The 16,131-nt window shown below is 43.2% G+C and overlaps 2 protein-coding genes across 3 annotated transcripts in view; one reads left to right on the forward strand and one right to left on the reverse strand.

The window, feature by feature from the left end:
- Window positions 1-4,577, forward strand: part of RHBDD1 (rhomboid domain containing 1) — a 120,421-nt gene extending 115,844 nt beyond the window's left edge. For both annotated transcript variants that reach the window (XM_058533111.1, XM_058533112.1), the window contains exon 7: window positions 758-4,577. In XM_058533111.1, coding sequence (XP_058389094.1) covers window positions 758-852 — 95 coding nt within the window. In that variant the 3' untranslated portion in view covers window positions 853-4,577. The remainder of the gene's footprint in view (window positions 1-757) is intronic.
- Window positions 4,578-12,376: 7,799 nt separating this feature from the next.
- COL4A4 (collagen type IV alpha 4 chain) overlaps window positions 12,377-16,131 on the reverse strand; it is a 100,290-nt gene continuing 96,535 nt past the window's right edge. The window contains exons 45-47 of the mRNA XM_058533115.1: window positions 15,476-15,664; window positions 13,620-13,906; window positions 12,377-13,202 (exon numbers count right to left, since the gene is read on the reverse strand). Of these exons, the coding sequence (XP_058389098.1) occupies window positions 12,939-13,202; window positions 13,620-13,906; window positions 15,476-15,664 (740 nt within the window). The 3' untranslated portion in view covers window positions 12,377-12,938. The remainder of the gene's footprint in view (window positions 13,203-13,619; window positions 13,907-15,475; window positions 15,665-16,131) is intronic.

Here is a 16,131-nt window from a genome sequence, read left to right on the forward strand (position 1 = left end):
TATTTTTATTCTTTTATTACTCAACATGATGCCTGGAAGAGTGTTTTTTATGTAGTGATTGAAAAGCTTATATCATTGTAAACTGTATTTTTGGTATGTTTGCAGCCCAAGAAACCCTTTTCAGTAATGATTTCCATGATCCTTCAGATGATCTTCAAATATTATGCCTGAATTTTTGTCTGTCTGCCTGGATATTGGTCATTATGGTTACACAGTCCCGGCTCTGAGGTCCATGATGCCCCATGGGTGCTTGTGCATGTCAAGCAGGCGTGATTCCCACTGGCCAGGGAGGTGCAGGAGGCGGCAGGTTGGAGGGAAGAAAAGGGAGTGGGACCTGAAGGCTGATCCAGAGAAACCAACAGGCATACTCAGTGGGGAAGTTAGAGATGGTGAGAAGTTATTTCTGGGCATTAAAAAATAAACGAAACCCTTGAGACGTTATGGAAGTTAAATGATGCAAATTATGGAGCATGGTGGAAGAAAAAGTAAAAATGCAAGGACTGTTAAGAAGTTTCAAAATGAGTCAAATTAGGTTTGTGGACTGGACCACACTAGCAATATTTACTTGCTGTTGAAATTTAGTATTGACAGCTGAAGTTGAAATATGTTTGTTATGTTTCTGTCTTGTGCTAAAATAAAAATGACACTCAAGTCATTGAGTGTTTCCCCCCCTTGGAATCCTAGGATACGGTGCCCTATAAATGTCAGAATGATGAATAGGCACTGCTTGATTCTCCCCTGTGCTTTCTCACTGCAGGAAATAGCAGAAGTAGCCCCCCGCCCTATGGGTTCCGGCTCTCACCAGAAGAAGAAATGAGGAGACAACGGCTTCACAGATTTGACTGCCAGTGAGGTGGCACAGCATCTCGGGCAAATGTGATCCAGTTGTGTAATTATTGCCATTTGGCTCATCCCCCAAGCCCTACTTGGTTTTAAACCAAAGCAGAGTGCACTATTGTCCCAGATTGCTCCCATCTGCCTTGGCCACTGTGAATCTAGATTCACAAGCACATTGACTTGTCTTGAAACCAGACTTGAATGCAGCTCACAGCTTTCTGGGAGTGGCCCTTCTCCTGGCCTCGTCCTATCTCACAGACAGGTCAGTTCCTCCATGTAGGGACCAGTTTCCACCCTCCATTCTCTCCCTGATGACTCAGCGGTACCTCTGCCTTGTTTTGTTTTTGAAGACTGTGACCTTCACCAGGAGGTTCGTTTTCACCAGCCCGGAAGATTAGGCTCTCATTCTGCCCGGCATGCCCAGTATTTGACGTGGCAAGAAATGAGGCCCCATCCCTCGTCGTCCTGGCCCATTGCCATGGTGACTTTCCAGGAACACGATGTGGCTACCATGGCAATATGCTCTTCTGGTCTCCCTTGGGCCCCTGCGTCAGGGTGGTGTTGACAGTGTACTAGCTTTGCTCCTATATTGCTCTGCCTTTAAAGAACGTTCTACTGGAAAAGCTTGAGTAAGACCTCAAGTGGGACACCCACTTGAGTCCATTAGGTAGTGGGTGGCACCAACAATTTGGGCTCACACAGCCTCTCCAGTGACCATATATGTTCCTGGAGATGTGACTCGTGTTAATCAGCAAAGCAGCAGCAGGTGCCATGTACAGAGTAGAGCAAAGGCCTTCAGGAGGTTGGTCACTGAGAAATCCCTCTTGAGGAAGTATTTTTTCCCTCATAAAAGTGCCTTTTAAATGGCCACTGTAACAGCCACTTGTCCTGCCCAAGTGTCCGAGACACTCTCCTGGCTCCTGCAATGTTATAACCCACAGACTATCCAAGTCACTTAAGGAGCTTCCTGGTGCTTATGTTTCATGAATCAAAGGCCAAAGTCAAATATCACTGATGTCTTATTGTGACTGAGATATTTATTTTTAAAGAGAATTGCAAGCAGAAAACAGTCTTCCTATTTTGATTCATCTAGCATTTATATACAGTTTTCTGATTATGAAAGTAATATATATGCCCTATATACACAAAAAGCAAACAGCTGGAAGGAAATATATCCATATCTTAGCAGAGGTTATTTAGGGGATAGAGTACATAGGATTTTGCTGTCTGTCTTTTTACAATTTTATATTGTAATCTTTTTAAAATGTGTGTATGTGTATGTACATGTAATCTTTCTGCAATCAGAAAAACTGATTTATATAATAATAAATCAAGAAATATATAATCAGAAAAATGGACTTAATAAGAACTGTGTCTCCATTGAGGAAATTTACAATATAAACAAAAATACAAATAAATAAATGTAGAATTTTAAAATCACCTATATTCCCACCACTTACAGGTGCCAGGGTTGACATTTTGGGGATATTGCCTTCTCAGTTCTTTTATACATTTGAAAAATTTGGAGCATACCAACTGTGCAGTTTAGTATCCGGTTTTTAATCTGAGCTGACCTGGGAGAGGCATTGACACTTGCATATAAATGAGCTAAGAAGCCACTGAGTCCTGGGAGTACTTTGACCTGCCTGCTGCCCGCATGATACCTGAGCTCCTTTGGTTAATTTATAATTGATGTAAAGCCACAGCTTGTTTCTAATAAGAATTGTATCTGTAAGTCTGGTAACTTCAAACGTGTTTAAATTCGTACGTTCAAGCTAAATGTCATTCCTCTCTCTCCCAAACTCCAGAAAACCCCCATTCTCCTCATTAGAAATAACCTCATTCTTACACGCCATCTTCTCATAGCACATTGAAAAGGTAATTCTGTTGTAACGCTTATATCTTGCCCTTATTATTATTTGTGCACAACTAGACATGCCTTCTACACTGGAGTGTGGCTTATGAATGGCTCCAGGACGAGGCTTGTGTCTTATCTTTCTACACTTTCCCACTCTCCCCCTCCACCACACAAAGGCTGTCCCTGGGAGGGGCTCATTAAATGTTTCTCCAACCAGAGTGTTTTTTCAATTGCATTAAAAGTCCCACCACTGTATATGGAAGTTTGGTTTTTTTCCTTTATTGCTGTTGAGTCCAGTAACAGTACCTCCGTGCTCTATTTGATGTGTCAGATACGAAGATGCCAGAATTGGATTTCGGATGGTATAACTATAATATTCATGCCTTCTTTATTTATGGAGTGGAACATCACTAAACTTTTAGACATGTGGAAAAGGCCATTTTAGTTATAAATATAAACCACTTAGCAAGACAGTAAAGATGTTCTAGAAATTATTATAATTACTTTGTTCAGGTAATAGGCTTATTATTTTCAATGTCCATCTTATTTTTTTCTCAGAATAAGGAATCTCCAAAGTTATAACAACAAACTGGAATTGGGTTGAGAAAGATAAACAAAATCAAGTGTATTAGACTAATTATCTCTAATAGGGAATAAGCATTTAGAGCTGGTTTTTAAATTTGGTTTCTTTACTGAATAGTAATTTCCTGATTGTCTGTTAAGCATCCAGTTCCCACAGTTTGGTTGTGGTCAGTAAACTTATGAGACCTCTCAATTCAGAATCTCTCCTGGGTTCTCAAGATGAGGGAGTGGTTAAAATTGCTTCCTCTTAATGATCTTGAGTGTATTGCCTGTTATCCCAAAGTTGTATGTAATTGTTCAAGCCTCCTCCATCCTTTTGAGTTGTCTGCTGCTGAGGCTCAAGCAGTAAATAGCTGGTTTTAGTAGGATCGGGGCTAGTCTACATATCTGGCCCGTGTTCTGCCACCTGGGGAGTGAGTAAGCTAGAGGGGTGAGATCCACTACCCAAAACGGACTGCAAGAGAGGGTGAGGCAGGCCTGGCCTCCTTGTTCCCAGTCTTAGTTTCTCTAGAGAGATTCAGTATTCAGTAAAGAATTGTAGTTAATTAGTCATTTTTAAAAAACAAACATATCATTTTTCCCTTTCCCTTCCCATGGATTATTGCAGTCATTTCCTAATTATTATTATTATTTTTGCCCTTAGTCTTTCATTGTAGAATTGCAGACTCTCTGCTTAAAAGCACCTTGAAATCTCTCAAGTCATTGCTTTGCTCAATACTTAAAGCACCTCTTCACTCAGTTGTACAGAGCTCTGCCAGTTGATCTTGCAGAATCTGCTCTTGATGCCTCTCATCGTCTCAGTACCTTTTGTCGTCTCTCTGTTGCCAAAGGATAAAGGTCAGGCTCATTAGCCTCAACCATGGGGCTCCAGCCAGCCTTTCGACCTCATCCCCTCGTATCTATAACCGAGTCTGCGCTTGTGCTGACTGGTCTCCCCGCCCAAGCCATGAGCTTTCCTGATCCTGTGACTAAATTGTGATGTGCTTTTACATGGGACAGTCTTTTCCTCTTAGCCCATCCAGACCTCCCTGTCCTGCCCCCAGACACCGCAGCCGAGAAGGATCCCACCCCCATCAGATCCACTGCTCTTGTTAGGTGTTCCTCACAGTTTCCACAGGTCACTTGAATGCTGGTTATCCTGCAATGAGAGGATGTCTTTCTCTTTAGATTGTAAGTTTCATGAGAGCAGGGACCATGACTCTGTTTCTGTGTGTCTCCTCACAGTCCCTTGAAAAATGCTTTGCCTAGAATGTCAGAACTAATAAATGCATGTGGATTGAAACAGAAGCTCATTTATACCATCACCAGGGGCACACATAAAAAGATATGCCTGTTGCTTGTTGGTATTGTTGTAGTTTTTTTTGTTTTCCTTGAATCACATCATCAAAAGAATAATTTGAAGGAAAGCATTTGCCCATAAAAACCGAGAATTTGGGGCCTTTCCCAAGTCTTCATAAGATGACGTGCTTACTGATCAGGTTGTGGGGAGAGAGCACTAACCTCGTGTGTCGGTCTGAAGGCGCACACTACTCCGCTGAAAGCTGCAGCCTAGTGCACAGAACTCCAGATTCCAGCATGCCCAAGAAAGATCCCCAAGGAGTGCCTGTGAATGCCACCAAATCTGGCCACTGCACTTTTGCAGGTATGTGTTTGATATGTCTATGTTAACATTGTTTTTCTTCGGTGGTATGGAGGGGCAGGGAGAGAGTCATCTCGACATCTTGTTCAGATGACAAAGGAACTGGCAGATTTGAACATACGACTTATACTTTATCAAGGAAAATGGAAACATTCTAAAAGAAATCATTACATTGGGTGGTAATACATGTTGCTGCTTGGGAAGAGAATGGGGTAATAAAATCAATAGTATCGTGTGGCGTAAGGAGGCTATTGGAATCTGGGGTACACACAAGCAAAACCTGAGACAACACTTACGCCACACAGCCCTCTATACACAATACTTGACGTGGGTCCCTTCTCTAAGTATGGAAACGAGCTGCTCACCCACTGGCCAGGCTTTCTGCCTGGAAGTTGTTTCCTTCTCTCACTTTATTTCACCCTAAATACCTTATGTAGTGTCTGGAGGGAACTGCTAAAGCAAATAAACCAAAAAACGGTGTGATTTTATAGATTCTTGGTATTTATTTGAGGTCCTTAAAAGTTATTTCACTTTAACCTTGAGATGTTATCTCTTCATAAGATCCTCTCCCTCAACAATTTAAATTATCTTGCTTACCCTTAGTAGCAGGTAATTTTCCAACAGTTGAACAAAGTCTTCAGAATCTCATTAAAGAATAGCCCCAGGGACAACCTCCCTGCTACTCAGAGTGTGGGCCCCGGGCCAGCAGGGCCAGCAGCACCTAGGAGTTCAGACTCCTGTCCTCAGACCAATTGAATCATAATCTGCATTTTAATAGGTCCCAAGTGCACATGAGTGGATAGAGAAGATGTGCTACATATATGCAATGGAATATTATTCAGCCATGAGAAAGGCAATCCTGCCACTTGTGACAACTGGATGGACCTGGAGGACATTATGCTAACTGAAATAAGCCAGAGAGAGAAAGACAAACACTGTGTGATCTAACTTATGTGTGTAATCTAAAAAAAAAAAAAAAAATCCAACTCAAAGAAACAGAGTAGAATGGTAGTTACTAGGGAGTGGGGGAAACAGGGAGATGCTGGTCAAAGGGTGCAAGGTTTCAGTTACTGTGAGATGAATAAATTCTGGGGATCTAAGCACAGTGACTTTAGTTAATAACACTGTATTGTATACTTGAAATTTGCTGAGAGAGTAGATCTTAAGTGTTCTCATCACGGGAAAAATAAATGAGAATGTAGATGTAGAAGGACAAAAAACTGGTCTCAGGTGGGTTTTTTTGGTTTTGTTTTGAGAAAAACAAAAGTCCTTCTCAAATTGCACTGCACACAAATGCATTTCAAGATGATCATCAGTTATCTGCTGGGATTGTAACAGCCATCTCAGAGAACCAGTCGTCCTGTTTTCAGTTTCAATGCCAAGGCTCAGAGAGGTGAAGTGAGGGATCCAGGATCAGCAGCTAGGAACTGGTAGCACCTCCTGCTGTTTCTGTTGTGCTGAGCAGGAAAGAGAGGAACTGCTCTCAGCAGGAAGAATAAGTTAGAGGAAAACAACTTACCTGCAGCCACACACCACTTTCCTCCAGCAAACAAGGTGCCATCACCAGTGCTTGTGAACAGCAGCTGTGTGTGTCAGCAGTGGGCCGGCCGGAAGTGCCAGAGGTGGAAGTTCCTCCTCGTTTATCAGAAGAGCAGAATAAATGGTGTAACCAACCTGTGACAACATGTCTGGTTGGATCCACCATTTATTGTGTGAATTGTAAAGCAGACTGCTTTGCAACTAGCAGAACGTTTTACTCCTCCTTTTAAAACTTTCCTACTTTTTCCAGACAAATAAGTTAAAATGATTACTGATTGAGAATTTCATCTTTAGCTGATAAAATTCTAAACACTAAGTATATAATCATTGAGGAGGCAAACCATCCCGTAGAATAACATGTGACAGGAAGTGCCTGGCTGAGAAATGGCAGAATGAAAACAGCTAAGTTGGCTGGTGCTGCAGTAACTGGGCCTCCAGGTGCTTCTTTCTCCAACTCAGAGCAGTTCTCCTGGATGGCTGATCTCAGACATCAAGGGGCTCCAGAGGCCTGGCTGGTTTTCATGACGCTGCAATGTAGGCTTTCTGGGCTTCCCCAAATCGCTCTGGCCTCATGGGCTCCCCACCACCATCCCTCCAAGAACAGCTGTAGTCTCCACTGAGCAGCGCGGGCTGCCTGAGGACCCATGACTTGGGGCTTTGAGTGATCGCAGCAGTTCAGGGCCCCAGAGTGACATCTATAGGGGACCCTCTATTTTCTAATCGATCCACAAATGAGGAAGCTCCTGGGAGGCGACGGTGTAGTGAGTTAAGACCACAGTCTTGAGCAACAGACAGAATAGGATTCAGATGCTACTGGGCGCTGATGGTATGACCTTGAGCAAGTTACTTATTCTCTCTAAACCTCAGTTCCCTGGTCTGTAAAATAGAATCGTCAAGAGGCTGAGAGGGAGCACATACAGCAGAGTCAATACAGTTCCTGTCGCATGGAAGGGGCTCAAGAAATGTTAGTTAAATATCATTATTTCTCTATCAGCTGAGAGATTGGACCAAATACCACTGACGTTCCCTCCTACTTAAAAAGAGTAACTCCGTGAAACAGTTACTGAATATCAATGCCTAACCCCTGACTTCCAGTTACTAAGGTTATCAGTAACGTACCTTACATTGTATATCTCCTTGTAGATGTATCTCTTTTAATCCTCAGAACAACACTGTGAAGCAGGTAGACTCATTCTCTTTCAACTAATGGGACAACTGAGGCCCACGGGGTCTGAGCCCTGGCCCACTGCCCACGCAGCTCACCAGTGGCTGATGCAGACCCTCTGGCCTGAGACCTGGTTTCATGTCCACCCTCCAGGCCATCTTTGTATGCAGGACAGTGTTTCCCAGAATCCCATCCTGCCCCCAGTAAAGGTGGTCACATTCCACACCCTGCACTCACTCTTCCCATCAGCAGTTCACACTTTACCATGTGACCTGTTTTCCCCATTAAGCCAGCTGCAAGGTGGGTCATACTAGAGGTAGGTAAAAAAGGAAACGCTCTTTGGCTTGAAAGAAAAGAAATGCACCAGATAAAACACAGTTCTTTTGGGAGGTCATCACAGAATTTTATAGATAATAAACGATGTTATAAATTGTAAGGCAACAAAGATTTAAGTGTCAATAGCAGACCAGACATCTGGCAAATGTTACATGTTGAAAGTCTTTAACTTTATAACCATAGGTTAGAGAAAGGGATGAAATTTATTCGACACGTTTCACATTTTTTTCCTATGAATCATTAAATATTTAAGCACCATAAAATTCAAGCATTTCACATGGATGTGGCAGCCAGCCTGAGTGATTTAAAATGCATTATGCAGAGTCTCTGGCAGATAATAACAGTGACAATAGCAGAGTACTGATTTTTAATGTCAATTGTTTTGTTCCCTGCAGAACTTCCTGATAACGTCCCTGCGGGAAATTGTGATTTTTTTTTTGCGTGTGGTACAGTAACTTTGAGAATTGAAATAAAATAGCATTCCCAAAGACATTAAGAATTGGCCAGGTATAAATAACTCTAATCAGTAATTTATATGCCCTGTGAGAATCATAATATAATTCTACTATGGAAAAAAAACAAGGAAATATTTTTCATATTAAATGGTTTGTTTTAAATAAAAGATATGACCATAATAAATATACAATGACTGCTATGTGCTAGGCATAGGATCTAACTTAATTTTCAGTGCAAGTGTAGGTGTTGTGTCCCATTTTATAAAAGGAAAATGGGGCTCAGGGAGTTGGTGTAACTCACCCAGGATAACAGGCTGGAAAATGACCAAGCTGGATTCAAACCTGGATTCAACCAACTCTCAAGTCCATATCTTTCCACTATTCTTGCAGCCATACCAAATAAAAATGACAATGATCAGATTAGTCTCATGAGCTGATAGAAACACAAATCTAACGGAGTTTCCTGGAACACATAGAATGATTTGCCTTATTATAATCTATAAGAGCCTCAAAATAAAATCTTTGATAAAGTCCAGTTTTAGTGGACCATTCCGTTGACTATTTTCCTAAGCACCGATAACATGTCTACAAACTTTGTAGACGCAGTCTTGTACTAGGAACCTCTTCTATCGTGAGGGAATACAGGTTACAGCATGAGTTAAGTCACATCACATTTCAATGAAGAGTCTTCTCTCAGCCAAACCTCTCAAATCTTATCCCTGAAATTTCAGTTTATGGAAAAAGAAGCTGTTTTTCAGGAGAGGTGACGGTTAAAGCTTACCAATTGGCTTTCCATCAGCAAGTGTAAGAGAAGATTGTGGGTGTGCAGATAGGCTGCCACATTCTAATATTTTGAAATAAGAAATGGTTCATACTTCTTACCATTTTGTCAAAAAGAACCCTATGTGCAGAGTTGAACGTCTAATGCCTAATGACGCTTATTGAATTGTCATTGAGAAAAGAATTGTGTCGATAATGTGCTCAGCTCTGCGTAGGCACTGGGCATACAAAGTGAGTAAAGCATGGTCCTGCCCTCACGGAGCTTACATTTTAGCAAGAGAATGAAGGAAGTGGGACGAGACATTCTAGGAGCAATGGGGGAACAGAGAGAGTGGACAGGCCTGTTATTTGTGCTGGGAGCAGCAGAAGGGAGTCCAAGTCTTCCTGGGGAAACAAACACACACACCAACTAATTCAGTTTTAAAGATAAGTAGTTGGGGTCGGCCCCGTGGCTTAGCGGTTGAGTGTGCACGCTCCACTACCGGCGGCCCAGGTTCAGATCCTGGGCGCGCACCAACGCACCGCTTCTCCACTGAGGCCACGTCCCACATAACAGCAACTAGAAGGATGTGCAACTATGACATACAACTATCTACTGGGGCTTTGGGGGAAAAAAAGGAGGAGGATTGCCAATAGACGTTAGCTCTGAGCCAGTCTTCCTCAGCAAAAAGAGGATGATTAGCATGGATGTTAGCTCAGGCCTGATCTTCCTCACAAAAAAAAAAAAAAAACAGTAATTGTCTGCCAGGTAAACTTACCTGAGTTGGGACATCACTGGTAGAAAGAGCAGGAACAAAGTCACAGAGATAGGAACACGGCTCTGCAATGAGCATAGAGGAAAGCAAGGACAGTTCCTGCAGGCCCATTCCCCCTGGGCCTGTCATTTGGACTTCATAGGCAGTGGAGTCATTGAAGGATTTTAAGCCAAAGAAGAACAAAATCAGACAACTGGGATTTGAAACTGGAGGCATCAGTTGGGAGATGCCTACCACAGGAGTGTGGGGGAAAGACAAAGGCTGTGTTGGGACAGGTGCAGTGAGGCTGCACAGGAAGGTAGCAATCCACAGGAAGAGGCGACTGCAGTTTAGGGCTGGGGAATACGAGAGGTGATGGACTGGGGTCCACTCGCAGCATGGAGGCCTGGATACCTGGATGGATGGGACTCCACTCACCGAGATTAAGAACCCAGAAGGAAACATCCCTGTCCCCCAGCAATGACCCAGAGCAATTCCCACTGGGCAATCTAGATGCATTCCAACCAAAAAGAGCGAGGGAGTTCTTGGGAAGGAGATTTTGACAAGGATAATAGTCATCAGTAGTGGCTTAGGAGAATAACTTGAAAGCTTTGTTCATCCCTCACAGAGAAAGGGTATTTCAAAGTGCATAGATAGATAACCAGGTGAAGAAAATAATGGCTTGAAATAACATGGTCTTCTATTCCAATAAGTTATTTTTTTCCATTGTTTTGCCCTTTAGATCATTTAAAATACTTGTTCAAAATCAGAAGGCAGCGTTTGTGCTGCATTTAGAGAGGGCTCTTGCAACATTAACATTTTGAACAGTCAGTCTCATAGACTATCCCAGGCTCACCGTGGAGTAAACTGTCCACTTAATTCAGCCTGTTTTTTAAAATTTATTCAGCAAGCTTATTAAGACAATATTCTAATACCAAAGTTAAAGTGTTTGAAATACTTGAGCAAGCAAGATATGTTTCTTAAGTTCCATTGGTCACCCTTACCTCTTCCCAGAAAATGTCCTCAAACCAAGTTCATGAAGGAAGGAGATGAAATTTTAGGAGGCTTGGCTTTTAGTAGCATATGATAAAGCTTTTAGAAACAGAAAAGTGTCATTATAAATAAGGTTGAAATTGGCTTAAATTTCAGGTGTGCAAAAATATTTAACATGACATAGCATGATTAAAAAAAATCAATAAATGGTTCAAATACACTAAGAAATATCCTAGAAAATATTTCAGCTTAAAATGTACATTTTTCTTTTTACCAGAAAATATTCTTAAAATAAATTGCCGTCCCGGAGGCAGCCCATAGCAAGTCTCATTTGAAATATTTTCTTCATATAAGCGCTCATTCCTAATCAATGTATGGCAAGGAAAACATTTCTTATAAACAAAGTTTTAATTGAGTTATTCTTCTCTCAATGATTTTTAAGTGCATTGAAACTAAGCACTAAAATGAGAATTGCTCTCATGAGAAATTTCTTTAGTTTTCTCTAAAATGACATTTTTTTTTTTAAATGAGGAAGGCAAGTTTCCTAAAACTCTTTTCCAACAAGCCTTTTGACTTTTAGGATTAGACCACTGAATTCCCAGCAAAACAGAAAATGTATCCTTTGCTATTCAGAAAACTACTAATTATAAATTGACATATCTTCTAAACTTTCACAGAAAATATTAATGCCAAATGTCAAACTGCTACCTCGGTGTAATACTGATATAAAATATAAAAATGTTTTTAAAATTGGGAAAACAGGATGATGCTCCCGTAAAAACTAATAACGGGAACATAAGATTCAAACTGTAGGTTGTCTTTGTTTCATTTAAAATAGTGCCATATCTTCCTGGTGGGGTGACCGTGACTTATAGGAATCTTCTTACTTAAGTTTAATTAAGTCGGCCCTTAATTTTCTTCCAAGTGCATAATGATAGCTCTGTCACTTCCCCGTCTGAGATGCCATTGTGTGTATGAAGGGAAAGTGTCCATCTCGGGCTGCTCTGCAGGCGCTCCTGGGGAGGGGAGCGAGATGCTTTGTGTGAACCGTGAGCCAGTGAGCCGGTGGAGTAAGCCCCATGTGGCTTCAGTCCCATTAGCACGCACACACCAAAGAGGAGCTGGACCCCGACTGGGGAAAAGCCTTCTGTTTGGAAGTTCACTGCAATGGGGAGTCAATTTTTGTGAATCACTGCTTTAATATTCATTAATAGCTTTTAGGCTCTTAATCCCTTATTGAATATATTTTTTTCCATAATTGCTACTTTTCAAAAGGGTTGCCAAAGTAGGCATTTCTATTCTCTGAAAAATGCAGAAGAGAACATAATGTTTTATGCTCATCTGTGATGTGTTTATGCTAATGTCACATCTCTGGAATACGGCGACTGTGGTCCTTCCTCGCATAATGATTCATTCTGCTTTGAAATGAACTGTTAACGTGGGCTGTGTGGGTTTTTTTTTTTTTAACTCTCCTTGGGTCATGGTTTGACAATTATTTAAAGTGCATGGAAAAACAGATTACAGAGGAAATCATTTTGAAATATTGGAAACCTCTACTTTCTAGTTTCATTTGTTGGCCTATTTATTTTTTCCTGTAAAATCCATCCAGAAGCCTGCTGTATTATAGAGTCATTGACTTCAATTGTTTGAGGTGCTATTAACCAATGAATGAAGTTTTCAGTAATGTAGTTTGTAATCTGGCCTTTATCATCTATTTGCCTTGCTGTGAATTACCATATTTTTAAATAAAGCCAGCTCTTCTACCATACTCAATAAAATATGAATATCTGAGTTTCATCTAGATTGGTAAATCCAAGCAAATCCATACATGTAACATTTGCTTAATCCATCCCTAACAGAGTAATTCATTACAGTACTATGTGAGTAACCACATTGAAGCAGAAGGGACAGTGGATACAGGAGTCTGAAATGAGCACCATTAAATCTCCTAGCACAGCCTAGGATGCCTCAGCCCTGTAGGAAGTGTTTCTAGGCAACATGATGGCAAGTTGTGGGCTCTCTAGCTGTGCTTCAGGCAGACCTGGCACCTGCTGACTTTCTGGCGCTGGGCCTGGCTTTCTTTCAAGGTGTCCGGTGATGGTGCCACGGAGAACTCCAAGTCGGGTTTCACCGTGGTCAGCCAGAAGCTATACTCATTTGCAAAAAAGTGGCAAGTCCCCCGCCGGCCTTGGCATTCAAGGAACGGTGCCGCTCTGAAGTCTTCCAGGCAGCTGCCCGGTGACATGAGGGCCTGCCCTCCTCCTTGGTCCCCAGCTCCTGTGTGCTACCCGGACAATAAGAGAGAGTTAGGCTCAGAAACGCGCAGACAACCCCAGACCTGATTCGGTGGGTTGCTGAGGGCTGGGCTTGACTTCACATTTTTCCTGAAATTATTCCAGGAAGAACAAACTACGACCTGCCAAGGGAAGGAGAAGCAGCGGATGTGTTGGGTGTGCACACAAAATCAAACCACTGTCACTGAGGGCTGAAGCAAATCCATCTTCTAAAGCCTACCAAAGTCATAAAACAATTAATCGACAATAAGGAAACAGGAATGGCCCTGCATCTCAACAGGTGGCCTTCATGATTGCATGTCCTACTGCTGTCCATGTGTCTGCACAGAGTTCACGGAATTATGGTCCGATCCAGATGGAAGGGGCAGGAGAGGGGTGTACGGGATGGCGGGTGTGCAGGGGCTCACCATCAGGAAGGAGTACCCGATCCAGAGGCTCCTCCAGGTCCGCGGACACGGTGGGATGGACTGGTCCTGGCTGTGCACCGCCACTGCCTGAGCCGGGGCCTCGCACACAGCACAGCGGCTGATGTAGGGGCGGATCTCCTCTTCCGAGAGTGGCTTCATAGGCAGGGGCGCGGCGCTGGCCAACCAGTAGGATCTGTCGTTTCTCTGGGCATAGTGGCACACTTGGTGGATGTTGCAGTAGGCAAAGGGCAGTGTGCTGAACATGGGAAGGCAAGACCCTGCCAGACCTTGGGAGGGAAGAAGGGACAATGTGGCCTATGAGCAGCCCAGTGACCCTTCCTACACGTGCCATATGCAGACACATTCTGGCGGATGGAGGCCCTTGCCGAAGCCTACTTCTGTGGTAGTGAAAGCAGGGTATGCACCTGACCATTTCTGCCACCTCCCTGGTCCTATGGGCCAGCCTTCATTCACTTAATTCACTTATCCACTCATCACTCATGAACCAAGCAAGGGACCAGGTGCTGGAGGTAGAGCAGTGAGTCCACTCTGTCTTCACGAAGCTCATGGCCTGGCCTGGCAGGGGAGATGGATGAGCCAACGAGCAATGAGAATACAGCATGAGCCCTGTGAATGAGAGGTGCGGGGCACCAGGACTTATGGGAAGGATAACTGGAAGAAGTGATTTTACGCTAAGACCTGAAATATGAAAAGGATTTGGCCAGGTTTGGAGATGGTGGTGACCATTCAAAGAAGAAGAGACAGCAGTAAAGAGGACCAGAAATAATAAGGGAACATGGAGCTCAAAGAACTCCATGAAGTTCAGTGGGGCACAGCTGGGGAGAGGATGCCTGTGTGTCTATCTGTCTCAAGGTTGTGCAGAGAGAAATCAGACCAGAGGATGCGGGCTTTGTCAGTCTTGTTAAGGAGTTTGGATTCTGTTCCTAGAGCTCCAAGGAGCTCTTTGATGTACACTCTGGCTAGACTGGTGGGACAGAGACCAGGCAGGAGAGAGACTGATGGCAGAAGGGAGAGGAGGAGAGCAGTCAATAGAGTCAAGATACGAAACGTTACTTCTTCCTTTCCCCCAGGACCCTCTGATGGCACAGGCCACGGCTGAACGCAAGGGAGGAATGGAGAGGGACATAGAAGTAGCTCCCACCCCTAGGCCTGTACCCTTTGACAATGCTTACTAACAAGGGTCATGGCCCAGTGAGAGCTGTGACAAGACTCGCCTCACGGTCGCCTGTCCCTGTCGGCATGTCCTTCCTGCACCCACCACCCCAACCACCATTATCTTGGAGAAACAGTGTTTGCCACCACCCAGGCCCTTAAACCCGTGGCTTGAAATCAGTCCCTGAAGCTTACAAATCTACTCTTGAAAATTGACAAGTACCAAGGGATGACTCTCAAATTAAAGGTCTGGAACTTAAAAACAAATTGGAGTAGGGTGGGGAGCTGGTGCTGCCTAATGCCACCCCGACAATCATCGGGGTGCTATCGACACACCATTTTACACGTAAACACAGGAACTGACCGTGTCCTGATTCAACAATTTACAGTTGGAAGTAAAAACTGCATTTTATACCAGAGTTACATTTAACTTACTGAGGAAGAATCATTTTTTGTGAACTAATACCAAGCCAGATAATAATAATGGCAGCCAGAATGAGCTTCTTTGGCACCTCACAGGATCATAGGTTTAACAGAATTTGTTGAGAATTAGCATGATAGTTTAAAAACAAAAATTCTGTAGAAGATGAGTGATCATTTAAGATGTTGATGAATCCATAAAATTTACCCTAAAGTTTTACTCTTAAGTGATGGACATGGGTGACCCTGTGCCGGATACGTACCAAGGTCTTGATTGTGAGCTTTCTCCTGTCCTTCCAGATATAAGAGACTGTAGCCCGTCCAGAGCCTGGGCATGCCCACAGGGCAGGTGGGCTCTCCATCTGTCTGACTATGGAGAACCAGGAGGAAGCCACTGAGGTATCCCAGGCCAAGCCCTTTGGGCCCAGGATCCCCAGTGGGCCCAGGAGGGCCTGGAGGAATAAGAAAAAACAATGAAGGCAGTTTAGGGAGTTCAGGTTAATAAACATTTCTGAGCACCTCTGTTCTGGTGCTCTGCGTTCCACAGCCCACTCCCAGGAATGCCCCCCTCACACAACTGCAATATATACAGACAGCTCACTCATCGAGTATTTGTTCCAAGCAACTTCTAGGTGCTTGGGCTACATTAGCATAACAACAGACAAAAAAAAAAGAAAAATCCCTTCCCTCCCAGGGCTGACATCCTACTTGAAGAGAAATGACAGATAATAAGCATAATAAAAAGGTGAATTATGAAATACATTAGAAAGTGATGAGCATTGAGAAGGAAAGAACTAGAAGCAGGTAATGGCACACTCCATGTGTGATCTCCCAGCCTTCTCAGACTGGACTGGGAGCCTGCTCATCTGAGAAGGTGATTCTCAAAGTCGGTCTCTCTTACCCCTCCCAGACCCGTCTC

This window comes from Diceros bicornis, chromosome 37, assembly GCF_020826845.1.
Source record: "Diceros bicornis minor isolate mBicDic1 chromosome 37, mDicBic1.mat.cur, whole genome shotgun sequence".
Classification (NCBI taxonomy): domain Eukaryota; kingdom Metazoa; phylum Chordata; class Mammalia; order Perissodactyla; family Rhinocerotidae; genus Diceros; species Diceros bicornis.